Source organism: Frieseomelitta varia, unplaced genomic scaffold, assembly GCF_011392965.1.
Source record: "Frieseomelitta varia isolate USP_RPSP 00005682 unplaced genomic scaffold, Fvar_1.2 scaffold_28, whole genome shotgun sequence".
NCBI classification, from domain to species: domain Eukaryota; kingdom Metazoa; phylum Arthropoda; class Insecta; order Hymenoptera; family Apidae; genus Frieseomelitta; species Frieseomelitta varia.
Window position 1 is genome coordinate 54991 of NW_025110012.1, and position 18151 is coordinate 73141.

Below are 18151 nucleotides of genomic sequence, written 5' to 3' on the forward strand. Positions count from 1 at the left end.
AATATGACGCAGAATATTAACCGCTAATTTACGGTTAAGTTTTTAGAGAAATATAAACAACAATCGAAGTATTCACATAAAACTTTATCATTACTGACTATTATTACTGCATTACATGCAGCAAATACAGTGTGACGATCGTTAAAATAATCTAACTCGACGTAATCAATTGTGTTGGGAAAATTGTTTTCATATTAACAGAATCAGGCTGACTTATTGCGTTCGTTCGCAATAGCGTCCTAACCTCTATTTCGCATCGTACCTTTCAAAGAAGCTGTGCTGTGCACGATTAAAAAAGAATGGCTAATTTTCCTAGTATCTACGAAGAATTCCCTCCGAGAGAACAGTTTACTGTTAAAATGTGACAGTGTATTAGATCCTGAATGAAAGATGACAAGGCACGTATAGTTTGTGATTATGGAGTATGACTCTGCATCGAATTGTGAAGGTCATCTGCGAGATTGTGAAGCTTCAGACGATCTCTCACGTTTAAGACAAATACAGAAACTCGAACGATCAGCCTGTACCACGAATTCTACGCCATGGCATTCTCTACAGATCGTGACACCACAGCCAAATGTCAAATTAGGATCAACAAACAGAAGTCTTTCGTCTCAGGTAATGGAATATTACCACAAGTATTCTCAAAATGCAAATTTGGATCAATATTTTTCGTTGCCTGCAACTAGTACATCACCAGAAGCAATTAAATGTTATTACAGTATATATGAAGTAAATCCTAAATTAGAGGCTAACAGACAAGATTGTATAGGTGAAGATTATAATTTAAGGACTTCCGTGCCTAGAGAAAGAAGAAGATGGGTGAGGCCGCCTCTTATCGGTCAGTCTTCAAATGCAGAGTCATCATCTAGATACGTTCAACCATTGTCAAATCCAGAATCTCCATTGCCTGATTTAAAACATATTGCGCCAGAAACAATTTTAGAGGAGAAAAATGAAAGTCAAGAGACACTGACAGAAAGCATAGAAAGGAAAGTATCTTCTCCAACTTCGAGTGTCGCTTCTCACAAACCGCTCGAATGGGATAGCGGAGCAGACGTTGGTTACTTTAATCTTGTACCTTGTAAACAAAATGATAAGAAATTAAGTACAATAGAACGCATGGCTTTAGCTAGAGGTTGTTCTGCTGCGTTAAGATTGGACCCTGAAGGCACTACAGAATCGGGAATCTCTGGGAAACTTGTGGGGATTCAGAAAAATACAACTACTTCTACAGTGCCTGATGCTAATTCTACGCCATTACTGGAAAATGCATCAGGATCGGAAAGTGAGATTGAGATTACTCCGATTGTCAAAAACCACTTGCCAGGTATAATAACAGGAAACTGCATAAAATCCAGTGAGAAAACTCTTCTTAAGGATCTCAAAGACCAAGATACTTTTACGCATTATATCAAGAAAGAGCACAACCATGACACTTCAAAATCAACGTTTACATCTAAGATCCCTTTTGTAAAATCCTCGAGCAAGGTAAGAAAGCTACCAAACAAACAGAATACGAATAAGGAAAATATATGTCCTTCTACGTCCCCTTTGAAAAAGAGCACATCCATGAACACGTTAGTTATACCGGCTTTTAAATTACCGTTGAAAAGAAGCCAGAGCGAGTTGAATTTGTACGCTAGAGATAAGAACAGAGCCGCGTTGCCACTAATTTTTAATTCTTCATCCTCCATCGCTACTATTGTAAATAAACCTTCTACTTGTGATAAAGTTATACAGACGAGTCTATACGCTTATACTCAAGAATCCGTTGGCGTGCAAGTCTCGGTTCTCGATGAGGAAAAGCCGCCGTTACCAAAGAGAGGAACTAGTTTGCAAAAGAGTTCGACGTTAATGTTAGAGAATCCAAAGGGAACGTACAAAGTTCAAAATTTGAAAAAGCACGAAGCCAATGAAACGAAGCGAGATGTTAGGATGAACGAGCGTAGCAAGGAAGTCGGAGCAAGTTATTCAGAACCGTCTCAAAGCGGTTCCACGAGGCATACACCTCAGCCTGATGACGTGGAGAATATAACCGGCAGAGCAAATAGTTTCGAGTATTTTCCTGGTCACGTATACGAGAACGTTCCTAATGGAAGCGGTAGCCATATCTCATCTTCCGAGACCGGGAGGTCCCATTCCACTATACCTAATACCAGCTCCAGTATTAACGAGAAACTGTGGGGAGATTCGGACAGCTTGGTGAGGGATTTAGAACGAAGCGTAAACATATTGAAGAGTCTCGTCGATGCGAATAAATGCGACAAAGAGATTAAAAAAAGACTGATACATCACGTAGTCAAGAGATTAATTACCAAATATACAGACGACAAGATCGAACATAATCTCGAAGACAATGTTCCATGGAATCCCGACGATGCCAGGAACAAGGTTTACGGTAGGGAGATTCTCCGGGCTTTAACGAAAAAGCACAATACCAGCGATTCCTCGAGTGACTGGAATTTGCAGAAGCAAATGGCGCAAGGGAAGTCGTCCACAAGGAACAGAAGGAACATCGCGAAAGATATCGCGTTGGAAAGTAGTAGCGATAAAATAGACAAAAATACAGATAGAACAGAAACTGATGGACGAAAGGCGAGGATGGGCCTTAGATCTGACGATTGTCATCGGAGCAGTAACACTGTAACCGATCCAGACAAGAGCGAGAGCTCGGAGTGTTTCTTTCCTCAAAGAACTCGCAAAAGCAATAAAGTGCAAGATATATTTTGTGCGAAAGAAAGATGTAAGATTTCGACGATGACGACGACAACGACGACAACGACGACCACCACCACAACCACCACTACCACCACGACCACGATCAACAGTACTCCACCTGATCACAACCGGATGTTGTTGGACGCTGTTGTTAATAACAGAAGAACTGTCGTTCGTTCGAGCAATACAGGGGAACAAGATGACTGGAGACTGCTTACCACGTTCTCAGAGAGACAGTTTGAACTGAAAAAGTGTGGTAGCTCCGACTCCGCAGACTCGAAGTTGGTTAGCTACGCCGAGATGGAGAAAAGAAATCAGTTGATTTGGATCACGAACGAGATTAGCCATTTGTGCAACTTGAAGAAATTGTTGGAAGAATCGCGGAGATCGGAGAGGCCACGAACGTCTCCAAAGAAATCGAGGTCGGGGAACTTTAAAAGGAAACCAACTTCGGGGTCATTGACGCATCTGCACGAATTGTCTAAAAGCGACGGATCAGACGCACGAGCCGATTCAGTGGGAGAGCCATGGTCGTCTCATTGTAACTTGGCAACCTGTCAATTTTCCAGTAGATCAAACAGTATCATCCAACGCATTAAAAAGCGAAACAGCTGCGCGCAAACGGCGACCAACGTTACCAGTGCTCTCTCGAAGACTGGCGGTGAAATCGTGTCTGCATCCACCCTGCATAGTTCCACGATGAAGCTAGTTAGCACGGGGGTGCAGACTGACCCTCAAGAATCGTCAACAATTCCCGCTCTGATACAGTCAGAGATCGTGCATTATGTCAAGTGTCCGGCGCACAATGCCATGCATTTCCAGAACAGCTACGTGTGCAACGAGCAAGCGAATCAATGCTCAAAGTATCACGCCATTCAGAATGTAGTTACAACTTGTATGCAATGTTTACAGGAGCAGAAGGACCAATCGAGCAGCATTCAAAAAATGCACACAAACATAAAGAGCTTTCAAGAGGAGAGTCCAGTTGACTCGCAAACGTTGTCCGATCAGACGAATGGCAACAGCGTTTCCTCGTCCGAAATAGTCCATCATTGTGCGAACAAGGAGGTCCAGACGGGTTCGCTTAAGCAGAAGGAAGTGAAGAATCAAATAAACGCCTCCAAGTCCAAGTTGTGTAAATGTGAGAATAAAAAGGTATTGTCGAAAGGATGTCAAGCGTGTACTTTGCCGGCAATTGCGTTGGAAAGTAGCAGCGTCTCTAAATGCGAGGAATGTCAGAAGAAGGTGGTACACGCGCGCGACAGAGATGAGGGGAACTTGCAAGAACATGGCTGCACAACGGCGTGCGAATGCGACAACAACCAGTCAAAGAAAACTCGGGCACCTATGAAATATAGTTCAAAGTATTATCAGAATAGTAACGGACACGTGTCGAGCTTGAATCAAAATGGCCGTATCAAGTTGTGCGGATGTTCCAACGACTGTTTCTGCGAGAACAGTCGCGAGCAGGATGTTCAGAAAGCGAAAGGGTTATGCAGTTGTCATCCAAATGGGAAAGTTCAATGCAACGGGACCCGCTACCTCCGCGGGGAAGCAGAAGACTGTCCGACTCAACCGTGGCCTTATTGCGTGACTAACGGGCAGGTTAACGAAACTGCACAGTACAAAGTACAAAGCAATGGGAAATGCGACTGCGAGAAAGATTGTTTCTGTAGTAACCGAGCGAAAAATAGCGATGAATTGTTGCACGGTAGAGTCTGCAACAGCGGCAAGCCAAATTACGTGGACGAAGCGAACCAAACCAGTGATTTCGATACAAATTGTAAATACTGTTGTCGCTGCGGCGCAGCATATCAGAGCGTCAAAAAATGTAGTTGTTATCAAACGTATCCGAAAGCCATCGCGTACGAGTTATCGTTCGCGAAAGAGAACGGCCAGAGACACAATGGTCTGGGTACGTTGCTAAAAGTGCCATTATTGAATGAAGGGAAAACGGATGGCTGTGTTTGCAACATGATCAAAAAAGTTAGCTCGAAGAGAAGTTCTCCGCGAAAATGTACTTTGCAAGTAGGTAACAGCTATATACGTTCGTACGTTTCTAAATGCTCAATGATACATGAATTTTCTTCGGAACGCAATATATACAACGATGTATCTTATCGATTTTAGGATTATTTGTCTAGAAATAAGGCGGATTTTGTAAATAATGCAGAAACGCGCCGGCAATACATGTCGGAGATATGTCAGCTGCGACAACTGCGAAAGGAAAAAAGAATACAATTGTTGGCGATGGCAACCACGTCGAATGTTATAAAATCACCGAGAGCTTCTTGTAAACCAACAGGTACGGATTTAAAAGAATTATTGATCTTATCTATATTTTAAACCGATTTCTTAACCGTTGTATTCAGTTTACACACAGAGAAAGATGAGCTCCGAAGAGATGAAGGAGAGACTTCGCAAACGGTATTTTCGTCTGAACGAAGTCCGACAGAAGCGACGACAGCTGGAGAAACAGGAAGAGGCACGACGTAACAAACTCATGGCTAAAATCTTTTGTAAGAAATTGCAGCAGAAGGTACTGAGGGGCCAAGTAGATCTGTCTCAAAGCGTTAGCGTTATATCCAACATGTAATGTTAAAGAAATGTTTCCCTGTGCGTAGTTTAAATGTCAATTAGCAGTCTGATGATCGGACAGACAATAGAGAAACGTACAAACTATCTTGCCTTTCAAACTGAAAGGTTCATTAAAGATTTTTGTTTCAAGAATTCTCTTGGATCTGACTTTTCATTACAATAATGCATAATATATAACTAATGTTAACATTTACTTTATAGGCTGCACATGGACGTCTAAAGTGGCGTAAGGTTTACTTTCGCGTTCGTGTGTAACACGAAATAGAACAATAACGTAGTGACCTAGATGATCCAGGAATTTTTGCTATAGATCTAAGAATTAAAAATATCATAATGCGTTGTTCTACAAATTTGTGCCTACAAATTTATGATATTTAACAATGAATTTAAGAAACTTTGTCTTGCCAATATATTTTCATATCAAAAGTATACCGATGTGATGCTCGGTTGAATTCTAATACAGTTGTTCCATCAAAATTCAATGTTACAACGTAAGAAAATGAATTGATACAATGATTGTAAATAAAAGATAAATTTATTCTTTTCGTTTGTCGAAGGATTTGGAATACTTTTGAATTGAAATTGCTATCTGTTTTGCAAAATTTGCGATAAGATCTTTCGGTTTTATTGGACTTTAACCGAGCTTTATTTTATTTAGTAAACGGTGCACGTATGCTACATCTGATATGATAATACAATAATGATTTTCATTTTCGTGAAACAGCTTTACGACGGTAAGGTTTCACATTTTACTGGTAAAATGTTTTTGAGAGTGAAAACGTGCTGCGTCGAGGAAGCGTTCGGTGGAAAATGCTTTAAGATGATGAAAGTAGTTGTTAGTACCTGAATACACAGTACACAATCCTTTATTATTCGTAAGACTTAATAATATAGTCCCTTGGATTTTTACCTTCAATATTTTACCTTTTTGTATGATGATTATACTCATTTGATTAATAAAAATAAAACGAATCCATATAGGAACAGCTCCTCCTTTATTTTAACCTTGTACCTTACACGTACTATGGTGAATTTTAAAAAAAGCAACTCACTTTTTCAAGCGATACGTGTGCAACGCCATTTCTTTTTTAACATTATATTTTTTTTTGTATCATTCATTAAATGTCCTTGGTTGGATGGAAAAGTAACTTGTTTCCTTCTATATATGACAGTTTATGTCCGCACAATAAAAAAATTGAACGTTTGAGAGGAACAACTTTTGCACAATAAAATTGAAAGAAAAACGGCGTGTAAGATCGGCAGTAACCTTGTTCTAGGAAAGTAACGCGGAAACGAAAACCTCTCAACAATATTAGCTCGTTTATTCTAATTACTACCTAGTCATCCTATATAAGAATATCCACGGATTTCGCGGCAACCTTCCTTTTCAAACCGGGAACGTATCTTGTTTGATCTCTTCTTGATAAGATAAGATTTACATTTACGTATTCATTTGCAATATTTTCTGAGTTGATTTAATTTTCATCTCGAATGCCGAGACGTTTGTTCACGTTTGCAAAATCGATTTTTGCGTTATTACAAAATTGAGTGAATTCAAGTGAATTTTAGTTCCAGCTTCATCGAAGAAACTGTGCGGAACGAAAATCAGTTGTGTTTATTCAATAAAGTACGGTTTTTGCAGGATACGCCAAGTGTCACAAAATGACGACTCAGATTAAAACCGATGATTTGGATCAAATTTTGATGGACACATTTACGAATGAATTTCGTAAAGGATACATAACGGTAAATGGTTTTTCAATGCCAGTGGGATACAGAGATCTGGCTGAAACAATCGAGAACTTCGAAGTCAAGGATGACGACATTTGGGTTTGCAGTTTCCCAAAGACCGGTACAATCCCATCAATTTTAATAAATCGCAAGGAAATATCAAAAATGACATTTTAATGCGAATGATCGTAACTAGGAACTACGTGGACCCAGGAAATGATCTGGAACATCGCAAATAATTTGAACTTTGAAGAAGCGAAAGTACCATTGAGCGAAAGATTCCCCTTTCTAGAGTAAGTAGACAAAGCGAAGCGTCTGATGTTTTTTTTTTTTTTCTTCCCCGAAAATATCAAATTGTGCATTCGATCAGGTTCACCGCACTTTTCGACTACAACAGTCTCAAAGCAGCTCATCCAGAAAAAGAGTTCAGCCAGTCAGTTGTAAATAGCGTGGGATTTGTGAAAGATAAACCTTCCCCGAGATTCATAAAATGTCATTTACCGTTTTGTTTGCTTCCGCGCCAGATACGAACTGGCGAGAAGAAACCGAAAATCATTTACGTGGCCAGAAATCCAAAGGACACTTGCATCTCTTATTATCATCATTGTCAACTGTTGGAAGGTTATCGCGGCAATTTCGATGACTTCTGCCGCCTTTTCTTGGGAAACAAACGTATATTGCTATAATTGAAGAACATGATAAGCAATCTTAAAATTCAATGTTAACCATTTCAAAAATAGACTTGTCATGCTTTCCTCATCATACTTGACTCATAATAGTAGCTTTACGATACGATTTATTATTTTTGCAGTGAATTACACCCCATATTGGGACCACATTCTCGATTTCTGGAAGCAAAAGGCACATCTTAACTTGCTGTTTTTGAAATACGAATATATGAAAGCTGTAAGTAACTTAAATTGTTTTCAGCCTCTTCGAAAGTATCTTCGACTATCCTGTTTGTAAAATTTAGGATTTGCCAGCGGTGATAAAGAAATCAGCTGCGTTTCTCGATAAAACCTTGTCCGAGGATCAAGTAAAAACATTGGCGGAACATTTGAACTTTGCCAATATGAAAGTAAATCCGGCTGTGAATTACGAACAAGCCATCATACGGAGCAAGAAATCGTTTAGTATCGAAGGTTCATTTATTCGGAGTGGTCAGATCGGCCAATGGAAAGAAAGAATGTCCGACAGCATGATCCAAGAATTCAACAGGTTGACGGAAGAAAAGTTTTCTGACTACAATCTTATTTTCTGAATAAAATTATATATATCTATATATATTTTGTAAACCTCTAAAAATTATATTAATATATTATGAGAATAGAAAAGATATATAGAAAGATATATCGAATAATATAGATATAAAAAACAAGTAATCTACTGTAACGCTTCACTATAATATCTTTTCGGCTCGAGACAGCGAAGAATATTCGGCATACTGGTTCTACAAAGTTCACCAATTGTTGCCTTGGTTATAGGTGTAACGACACTCACGTCGCTTCCTCTTTCGATTAACGTAATCGCTGCGTCCCTTTTTCTCCAGAAAATAGCTATTTGAAGAGCGGTGAAACTCCTATTGTCTCGTACATTGACGTCAGCCCCATGGTCCAATAAAATTGAAAGAATATGGAAATTCGAGCGATACACTGGACAAATAATTCCGAATGAACGTTTAATCGACAGATTGCGTACTTTTATGCGAGATTCAGAGGTGCAAAAGGTGTACTTTCATTCGCAGGCCCAAACCTTTCTCCTGAATTTTCTCACCTGAGATCATAAGCGGCGTTCGACCTTGCGCGTCTTTCTGATTTATGTAAACGCCGGAATCTAAAAGGAATTTTACATTCGTCGGTCGTTCTCCTACAATGGCGTATTGAAGACAACTCCAGCCTCGTCTACAAGTGTAAAATTCGTCAAATAGAAAACGCGCTTGCAACAGTTATGTGTCGATTGTCTTACATGTCCACTTTTTGGAGGTCGGCGCCCTTCTTCAAAAGAACTTGTAACAGTTCTGGGTTTTTCGAGACGTACGAGGCGTACATAAGAGCGGTTCTACCCCAAGGTTGAGTGACAGCGTTGTCCAAACCGGTGGAATTTCTTTCTAACAGAAACGACAGGATTTGCAGGTCACCGCGATCAATAGCTGCCGTTATAGGCGTTTTCAAATTTGGCGTTGGATAATGTAGATCTATCGACAGGCTATAACCGTGGCCGTAGAATTATTAATCATTATTCACGAAATATGCACGTACATACTCACACTTTTGTTAAAAAATCTTTGATCTTCCTGACAGTGGCGAACCTGAGAAGCCAAATGAATTGCTCCTCGACTGAATCTATGAATTGTCGACTGTTATTACGGATAATTAAGAGTCGTTACAATAGTATCGTTTATCTTACCATTTATTTCATACTTCAATTTTGTGTTTAACATCATCTAATAGTAAAATGTATCTGTTTGTAAATCTGGGTACTATTAAACGTATTTATAATACTACTAATAAACGCTATTTATAATGCTTGGCTTAGCGCCAACTCTAAATCGATCAAACATCATGTGTATATCATACTCGTATATGTATATATTTATGTTTGATTTGAACGTAACATACGCCCACTGAAAGTCAATATTACATATCAACGCAACGTCAACATTTATGCAACATTTCACTTGTGATTCTTTTTCAGTTCACTCTCCATAAAATCCTTCTTCAATCTAATAAGTACATTTCTGTTTCAATAAATGGACCTTCAATTACAAAAAAGAAAAGTCTGGAAAATAAGGATGTTCTTTGGTCATTCATTGATTACTATTCTCTGACATGTGCATTACATTTTTGGTAACCGGAGAGACAAGAGTCCAATGACACTGTCCTTCCACTTCAACACATCGGGAGGACCCGTGAGCCGACCTGTAGACATTGAAACGCGTTCGAGGCACCTCCAAAACACGCATACTTTCTCTCCGAGGCGGGAACACGTGCCAAGGTGGCTGGAGAGCGGATATACTAACCGTTCGAACGCTCCAAGTCTACTTTCTAAAGACGGTGGCCAGAACAAGTCGGAACAGCGTCCATTACAGTGACTGCGTGCCTTTCGTTCCTTTCTCGAGGCTTCGCCGTCTGGCTAGCGACCAAGCCTGCGTTTCTCCATGAATCTTAGAGGCAACGGAACTAAAATTGAATCAGGAACAAGACCTGAGGCATTCGCAGCGACACAAGGAAGATGAAGCGATGGCAAATGTTATGAAGAGGTGGATAACGCCTGTTCTTGCGACGGTTCTCACATGCGTGCTCCTCCCTGTCTATGGTACGTGTCTCAAAATGCTCGATTATACGAGGGAAACATACTCCTTGACAATGGATCGGTGGGTAATAGTACACGAATGACGTTCCTTGACCACGCGTCGAAATCTCTGCTTGTCAAATGTATATTTGTTTGTGGTTCATGCTTGAAATTCTCGAGAATAGAGAATGCTTATTCGTGGATTTATATTTTTACGAATAATTTAAAAAAAAAGAAAGAAAGAAAGTGAATTGAACATTGCATTCTGTATATTATTGCGTCTTTAAATTATTCACGATATAGTACACGAAAATCCGCAGTCGAATAATAAATACGTAATTAGATCAAACATGGTTGTGATAGTTCTAAGAATTTTCGGTTTTAGTTTCGATATTAAATAATCTTCAACTTTTTGAATATTCGATGCGTAAACGTGAGAAATATCTGACAGGTGGGCGTATTGTGTGTCTAATTGCAAAAATGATCTACTTTCTGACTACCTTCTCCGTTTTCTCTCGCGACGGTGACACAGAACAAAGAACTTCTACGTGAGTCGAGGTCTCTTAACGTGATTCACAATGGAATGAAATCAACAGGTGTCGACGAGTCAGATCGCGAGGAATATAGAGGGAAATACCTTGGCAAGTTGAACGCGTATCATCATCAAGTTGCTGGCGATGTTTACGTGGTTGACGAATACACGTTGCTGTTAACTTCCTTCAGCTACGATGGCAACGGAGCCGATACTTTCTTCTGGGCTGGCGCATCGAATCGACCTGGCCCGCAAGGTTTCATCGTGCCTGATGAATGGGGCAAGTCAGTTTTAGTTTGTTCACGAAACACATTTTGCGAGGAGCACAAAACCATAAAAAAGTACCCTTTCGTTTCAGAACAAATGTTCTCGATCGATACCTAAATAAGGATTTCACTCTTACCTTACCGGACAATAAGAGAATAACTGATATAAAATGGTTCGCTGTGTACGATCTGGGAAGCCAGGTATCGTATGATAATTGTAACGAAAACATTAGAAAATATTCAGGAATTAATAATAAAAAAATTTATACGTACCGTTTAAATGTAAGAAATTAATTAACTTAATTAATTACGTTAATCCGTGGAAATTTATCTTTTCCAGAATACGTTTGGCGACGTGTACATCCCCGACGAGTTCGATCCACCTGCACCACAGAAGATCTCTCAACTAACGAAACGATCGCACGGAGTGTCTTCGGGACCCATTGTGATCATGGATTCAAAAACTATCAAAATACCGGAATTCACGTACGAGGAACGAGGAACAGACACGTATTTCTGGGTAGGACTTGGCCCACAACCTAGTAGCAAAGGAACGAAAGTGCCAGACGAGTATGGCTAGTGAGTATGCATGATCGTTGCAAGCTTCAATTTCAATCTCAATTAATTCTTTTTTCTTTTTCTTTTTCTTTTTTTTATGTTTCATCAGCCTGGAATCGATTCGTACTTACAAAGAAGAAGATGTGATCATTCAACTACCTGGAGACATGACAGTTTTCAACATTGATTGGTTAAGCATATTTGATGTGAAGACCAAGACTAGTTACGGCTCTGTCATCATTCCAGATGGATTAAACGTGCCTCCTTCGTTAGTAAAAGTAATCAATTCTTTTTTCAATTTCTTGTCGTTTATTCATGGTAGAACTTCGAACGAAGACTAATCGTTTTACCAAAGTACAGGTGATCAAGCGTATGCAGACTCTGCCAAATTGTATTCAACTTCACAAACGATTTCAAGTCGGCTGGGAAATTTTTGGTCCACAGATCACTGTCCAATTAACAGGACAAATTGGTAAGTATAGAAGAAGTTTGTTAGACCTTCCTGTATGCCCAGAATTTGGATGTTATAAAAATATTTGAAAAACAACAATTATCGGATAAGATGTTTAAGATAATTATGTGCTAGTTTAGATACAATGCTATTTAAGGCTAATTCGTCTACACATACTATTTATATAATTCTTATCTTTATTTCAAATAAAAGTCATTTAAATTTGTCTTGTAGTTATAGTAGTTGATTATCTTTAGGTGAAGATGAATTTATGGCGTTTGGTCTCTCTGGTTCCGAAACTTCTAGCCAGATGGAAGGTGCGGATGCGGTGATTGCTTACGTGGACGGTACTAAAGGCTACGCGATAGATTATAACATTACCGCGAAAGCTCCAGTACGTAAATATAAAGAATATTATCTATCATCATGAAGTTTCTATCCAATACATTTTTTTATTTTATAAACAGTGTGGAAAAGTCCTTGGCCAATACAAGGGAGTCTGCAGAGATGAACTAGTCGGTGCCTTGGATAATAATCAATTATATACTGCGGTCAGAGAGGATGGGATTAGTATTGTTACTTACAGACGTACCCTCAACTCGTGTAAGTCACTGCGTGCAAATAAAAGAGAAGAGAAAGGAGCGAAGTGGAATTATATAGAATATATCTATGTCGTAGCCGATCCAGGAGACAAAGAGTATCCTACAGACAGACCAGTTTACGTGATATGGGCCTTGGGAAGATTGGATGAAAACAAAGAGCCAACTTTCCATGATGTATATCCCAAGAGCGATTTGAAGTTGGAGTTAGCTCCCGAAGAACCAGAGAACACCTGTATGGATTTTACTGAAAATAATGAGAGGCTGATGTAAGCGATAGATTGAGATCATTCACAACTGTGCAAATGACATTAATTAGGAATTTCATTTCGTCAGAGAACCTTGGGAGAAGACAGAAATATTTGATAGAAGTATTCGGACGTTCAGAGCCACCATCGGCCCATCTGGAGGCAAAAAGGGCTATCAAGGAATTACAGGTTTGATTTAAAGTTTGATGACAATTTGGAAGTTTAACAGAAATTTCAAGGATATATATTAATTTGTATATTTCATAGGACAAACGTCTACAGGTTTAGCATGGTACATCGAGGGCCAATTGGTGCCTGAACTATACCTGCGTCGAGGATTGACTTACAATTTCCGTATTCACGGCGGAAATAATCCTCATAGCCCCAATCTGTACCATCCATTAATTATAACTAACGAACCACACGGTGGATACGATAAACTCAGCGATGCAGCACAAAGTACAATTAGAGTTTTAGCCGGGGTTGAATTCACCAGAAGAGGACAACCGAGACCAACAGCAGGTATATGTTGTCTTGTTTTTAACGCGATAAATTAATCCTGAAAAGTCCGTGTAAGAAAAAAAGCTAGTGCATACCATACCTTACGTAAAGGAGCTTTAGATATAAAAAGCTAAAATTAAATAAACATTTTTACAAAAAGCTCTGTGTAAACCGTGTTAGATGAAATGAGGAAATTGAGAAATGAATATTTTTCTCAAGCCAAAAGCTTGAATATGATTGAAATTATTAAAAAAAATATATATATAATGAATAGCAATTTTTTTCCCTCAGTTGGTCCACTTTGTTTAAGCAAACATGGTACACGAGATAGAAGACTAGATGATGATTTCATGACGTTCAAACAATTCAATAGAACATTAGTGAGCGTGTGCGAGCCAGGTAAGAAAATCTATAAAATTTCTAGTCTTTTCTTCTCTCATAAATGAATGTTCAATTGCTGTCGTCTTTTTTTCCAGGTGAGGGCGGTGTTTTAGAAGTTACGCCAAATTCCACCTGGCCAGATATTGTTTATTACAATTCATTTACCCACGCAAATATGGGGTGGAAGATACACATAATGGATGCTTACTCGAAGAGCATCGCTGTTACTCAACAATTATCGTTACTTGCAGGAATAGCGGCTGTGTTTTTTCGTTTGTTATAAACATAGATATAAGCTATTAAGATTAATCGTACCTTTTTATTACACAAGTATAAGTTGACTGATTCTAGCAAATAAATTTAAAACAAAGAATTTCATCATACAAGCAAATGTTTGGTTCCTAAGTTGAAATGAATCAAGATCAGAGAGAGAGAGAGAGAGATTAATGTATCCGAGTGTGTGAATATATTATAATAAATAATATTTTAATTTTATCAAGCCTTCCTCTTGTAAATAATTTTATTTGAATAAAAAAAGAAAATATTTTATAATTTCTTATATTGAGAAAATAAACAGTTGTTTATTTGGGAATACTCACGCGAGGATTACTATCGTACTATGGTAAACGAGCGAATTGGCCAGGTGAGTTAAGACCAGATTGTTTTTTTTCTTTTTTTAATTATTATTATTCTCTGTATCTTGTTTCTAGTAGTTCCTGGGACTTATTTCCTGCTAACAGAATGGTAGTTTAGATCTATATTACTTGTTTTGTTAGTCATTAGAATGTGTATGTTGTGTTTGCAAGAAAAATTTCAAAAAACCTCCATATATCACAATAAAGTAATATTACTTTATGGGCCTATGATATTATGGTAGCTTTGCATTTTTGTTCTCGAATTCGCAACTATTCTTGAAAATGAAACACAATAACATGAATGAAAGACATACGCCTTTAAGTCTAATGATATAAAATTCAAATAGGAACATCCAAGATCATATTTAAGAAAAAATGAATTCAATTTCAATATTCAATCATATAATTTTTGCGCACTAATAAATCACGTGACTTGAATCACGTGGTATATTTTTGGCATACACGAACGAAATTAAATTCAATTTTGGCATCGTTCATGAATTCGTTTATTCTAAATTTATTGAATGAATTATTGAGATGATTGAGAAAGATTGAGAATCATATTCATCGAGATCTAACTACTATTTTAAGATTTAATGGTGGCATATATTAGAAATTGGAAGTTGTAGTTAATTCAAATATGGTAACTTTCTCTAAAGAGAAATCTGTTATGAGAAAGTTAACATAACATCAAAACGATTTTCTGTGCCGATTAAATGACTCTTAGTGGAAGTACATAATTATAAATACATAAATATTCTACAAAATACATAGTTATAAAACTACTTTATATTTTTATAATAATTAAATCACTTTGAATGAAATAAAATTTATGTCAGTTTCTGTTTGAAATATAAAATTATCAACGTAAAAAATGACACGAGGCAGTTTCTTTGAGAAACTAATAATAAATTAAGGTTCGACAATAAAACAATTTATTTTTCGTCGATTTACCTGTAATAAATATCCAGCAGTATTTACGATCTTATATATACGTATATCGTGTGCGGAAGTGGCTGGGAATCGAAAGTTGTTTTAACTGGAAGAAAGGGAAAACTGGTCTGCAAGTGGTCCGAGAAGATACCAATAATGAATGTTCTCATTTCATTTCAAACCGTAAGAGAAGTAACATCTCTGATCCTGTACAGCATCCGAATTTCTTCTAACGAAATTCTACACCAAGTAAGTTGTTCATTCCTATAAATTTGAAAAGAATGCGTGATTTTGTCGTTATGTCGACATGTGGAATATTGTTATGTCATTATATCAAGTAAATTTTCGCAGTGGACAATAAAAAACCTTTGAATTTCACCACGGTCGAAGGAGATGTGGGAGAAAAATTGGACAAGATGTACGGCGTGAAACCTAGTTTCCTAAGAGTGGAACCAGGCAATTGTTTATTACCACCCCAATTTGTTTTTCACGGTACAAAGATCAGGGATATGGAGGTCTACGACGATGATGTATGGATGGTTTCGTATCCACGAACTGGTAAAATTCGATAAAAATCTACTTTACGTTTGATATCTACATAGTAATTTGGATTTCTAGAGTTCTTTTTGAATGCGTTACAGGTAGCCACTGGGCACAGGAAATGGTGTGGTGTATCGGAAACAACTTCGACTACAAAAATGCGGAGACTTTATTTGTCTTACGTAATCCGTTGCTCGAGTAAGTATCAAAGTGGACCAATTAAATCTTTTATCAGAAGACTTCCGTACAATTCGGATTATATAAGCGAATTTTATTTGTTCAGAGCTTCGTCATTGATGGTCACGGGAGACTGTGCGGAATGGTTTGCGAAGATGGGCGATTCTGTTGAAAATATCACGAAGATGAAACGACCCAGATACATAAAGTCTCACCTCCCTCTCGACTTGTTACCGCAGCAAATCCATCAAAAGAGACCAAAAGTATTTAAGTTTCTTACAGTGTATTGCATTGTAATCAAATACCGGAAATGTGTTTCATGAAGAAGCAAAATTGGCTGTTTCAGATAGTCTATGTTACCAGAAATCCAAAGGACACCTGTGTCAGCTTTTATCATTACTGTAAAAAATTTCACAATATAGTAGGAAGTTTCGAAGAATTTGCTGCATTGTTTTTAAAAGACAACAGTATGTACCGATCTATATATTTATTATTACAAAATTCTATTATTGTATATAATTATTAAAAATTATTATTGTTCGGCCTTACCGAAGACACTGGAGGTGCGGTTCGCACCGCGAAGGACAAACTCATCGAGCGAAGGGAAGCAATTTTATAATTTCTAATTTCTCGACGGCAGGGATCTTTTGTGATCATATGTCCTTCGTTACCTTTTGTATCTTCTATTGTAGTCATACCGGACTAATTCCAAAGTTCGGTAAGTTTTTTCATCACAATCGTCTCCGTCGTAAACGAACTCGTAAAAAAAGGTAAAGACATTTTTTTAGAGCCTTAGAATTGAGAGTCGGGCATGACTACAACAATGAAATAAAAAATAAGAAAAGAAAATATGAAGTACGGTCAAGGGAAATCCCTGTCGCGGAGAAAAAATAGTGAATACGAAAGTTTTATTCTTGGCTCGATGAATTTATTTTTTGTATCTCTCGTTCTTACCGAGCCTTGGAATTGGTAGTTCGGTATGACTACTACGATAGAAGATACAAAAGGTAATGAAGGACATATGGTCACGGGAGAACCCTGCCGTCGAGAAATTAGAAATTATAAAATTGCTTACCCTGGCTCGATGAGTTTGTCCTTCGCGGTGCCTCACCTCCATTGCGTTCGTTAAGGCCGGACATTATTTTCAATTCAAGTACCAATGGCACCGTTTTGGAATCACGTTTTGAAATTCTGGGCAATAAGAGAACAAGAGAATGTGTTATTTTTAACGTACGAAGAGATGAAAAAGGTAATATAATATTAAAACAGAACATTTAAAACTGGACTGCGTATCTTGGAGCTTAGACAGAAATTTGTTTTGTCTATTACAACGAGTACTGCATTTCATGTATTTCTGTCTTAGAACATGTATCGATTGACGATTTTCCAGGATCAAAGCGAAACGATTAGAAGGACAGCAAAATTTCTGGGGAAAACTCCGACGGAGAAACAAATTGCTGACCTTAGCGAGCACTTGCAGTTTTCAAAGATGGCAGCCAATCCCGCCATAAATATGGAGTTGATCGTGCCGCAGAAGGACGTGCCTGAGAACGACAAATTTATAAGAAAGGGCAAAATCGGTGACTGGAGAAACTACATGTCCGAGGAGTTGTCTCAAAGATTTGACGAATGGACCGAGAGACACTCAGGCGGAAGTGGCCTCGTTTTCGACAAGGAAGCAATGTCATATGACGAAGAATGACACAATATGTAAAACGATTATACATTTCTCGATTGTTATATTATTTTCATGTTGTGTAAATGTACATACGGTTCCGATTATATATATATATATATATATATATATAAATTTGCACGTATTGTTGTTAAAACACTGGAAGAATAACCAAATGTAAACGGAACGTTTCAGTATAAATTACTGCTATTTGTCCATTAATTACTGCAGCCCGATGCCATATTAACACTTGTTGTACGACCGGTTTTCTAATAATAGATGTCAACTTTAGGTTTTTACAATCGAACAGCCTA

At 38.0% G+C, this 18151-nt stretch overlaps 4 protein-coding genes across 4 annotated transcripts; 3 read left to right on the forward strand and 1 right to left on the reverse strand.

Moving 5' to 3' along the window:
• LOC122529182 (serine-rich adhesin for platelets-like) lies at nucleotides 1–6303 on the forward strand. Its single transcript, XM_043655008.1, has 3 exons — nucleotides 1–4749; nucleotides 4852–5026; nucleotides 5094–6303. The coding sequence occupies exons 1-3, from the start codon at nucleotides 418–420 to the stop codon at nucleotides 5315–5317; spliced, it is 4731 nt and encodes a 1576-aa protein (XP_043510943.1). The 5' UTR covers nucleotides 1–417; the 3' UTR covers nucleotides 5318–6303.
• Nucleotides 6304–6703: 400 nt separating this feature from the next.
• On the forward strand, nucleotides 6704–17948 carry LOC122529190. Its single transcript, XM_043655024.1, has 23 exons — nucleotides 6704–7171; nucleotides 7247–7343; nucleotides 7421–7722; nucleotides 7862–7956; nucleotides 8024–8306; nucleotides 10938–11157; nucleotides 11232–11340; nucleotides 11480–11718; nucleotides 11807–11975; nucleotides 12058–12169; nucleotides 12406–12542; nucleotides 12616–12751; nucleotides 12827–13016; nucleotides 13084–13184; nucleotides 13263–13517; nucleotides 13788–13895; nucleotides 13973–14149; nucleotides 15797–16003; nucleotides 16087–16183; nucleotides 16269–16425; nucleotides 16509–16629; nucleotides 17317–17411; nucleotides 17553–17948. Exons 1-23 carry the CDS (start codon nucleotides 6982–6984, stop codon nucleotides 17862–17864), a joined length of 3909 nt encoding a protein of 1302 aa, XP_043510959.1. The 5' UTR covers nucleotides 6704–6981; the 3' UTR covers nucleotides 17865–17948.
• LOC122529188 (fibronectin type 3 and ankyrin repeat domains protein 1-like) lies at nucleotides 8417–9608 on the reverse strand. The gene is made up of 5 exons (XM_043655022.1): nucleotides 9457–9608; nucleotides 9317–9392; nucleotides 9016–9255; nucleotides 8824–8951; nucleotides 8417–8702 (listed from the first exon to the last, which is right to left on the reverse strand). The coding sequence occupies exons 1-5, from the start codon at nucleotides 9491–9493 to the stop codon at nucleotides 8434–8436; spliced, it is 750 nt and encodes a 249-aa protein (XP_043510957.1). The 5' UTR covers nucleotides 9494–9608; the 3' UTR covers nucleotides 8417–8433.
• Nucleotides 10221–14372, forward strand: LOC122529185 (protein Skeletor, isoforms B/C). The gene is made up of 13 exons (XM_043655015.1): nucleotides 10221–10365; nucleotides 10938–11157; nucleotides 11232–11340; nucleotides 11480–11718; nucleotides 11807–11975; nucleotides 12058–12169; nucleotides 12406–12542; nucleotides 12616–12751; nucleotides 12827–13016; nucleotides 13084–13184; nucleotides 13263–13517; nucleotides 13788–13895; nucleotides 13973–14372. The coding sequence occupies exons 1-13, from the start codon at nucleotides 10290–10292 to the stop codon at nucleotides 14158–14160; spliced, it is 2040 nt and encodes a 679-aa protein (XP_043510950.1). The 5' UTR covers nucleotides 10221–10289; the 3' UTR covers nucleotides 14161–14372.
• Nucleotides 17949–18151: the final 203 nt, after the last annotated feature.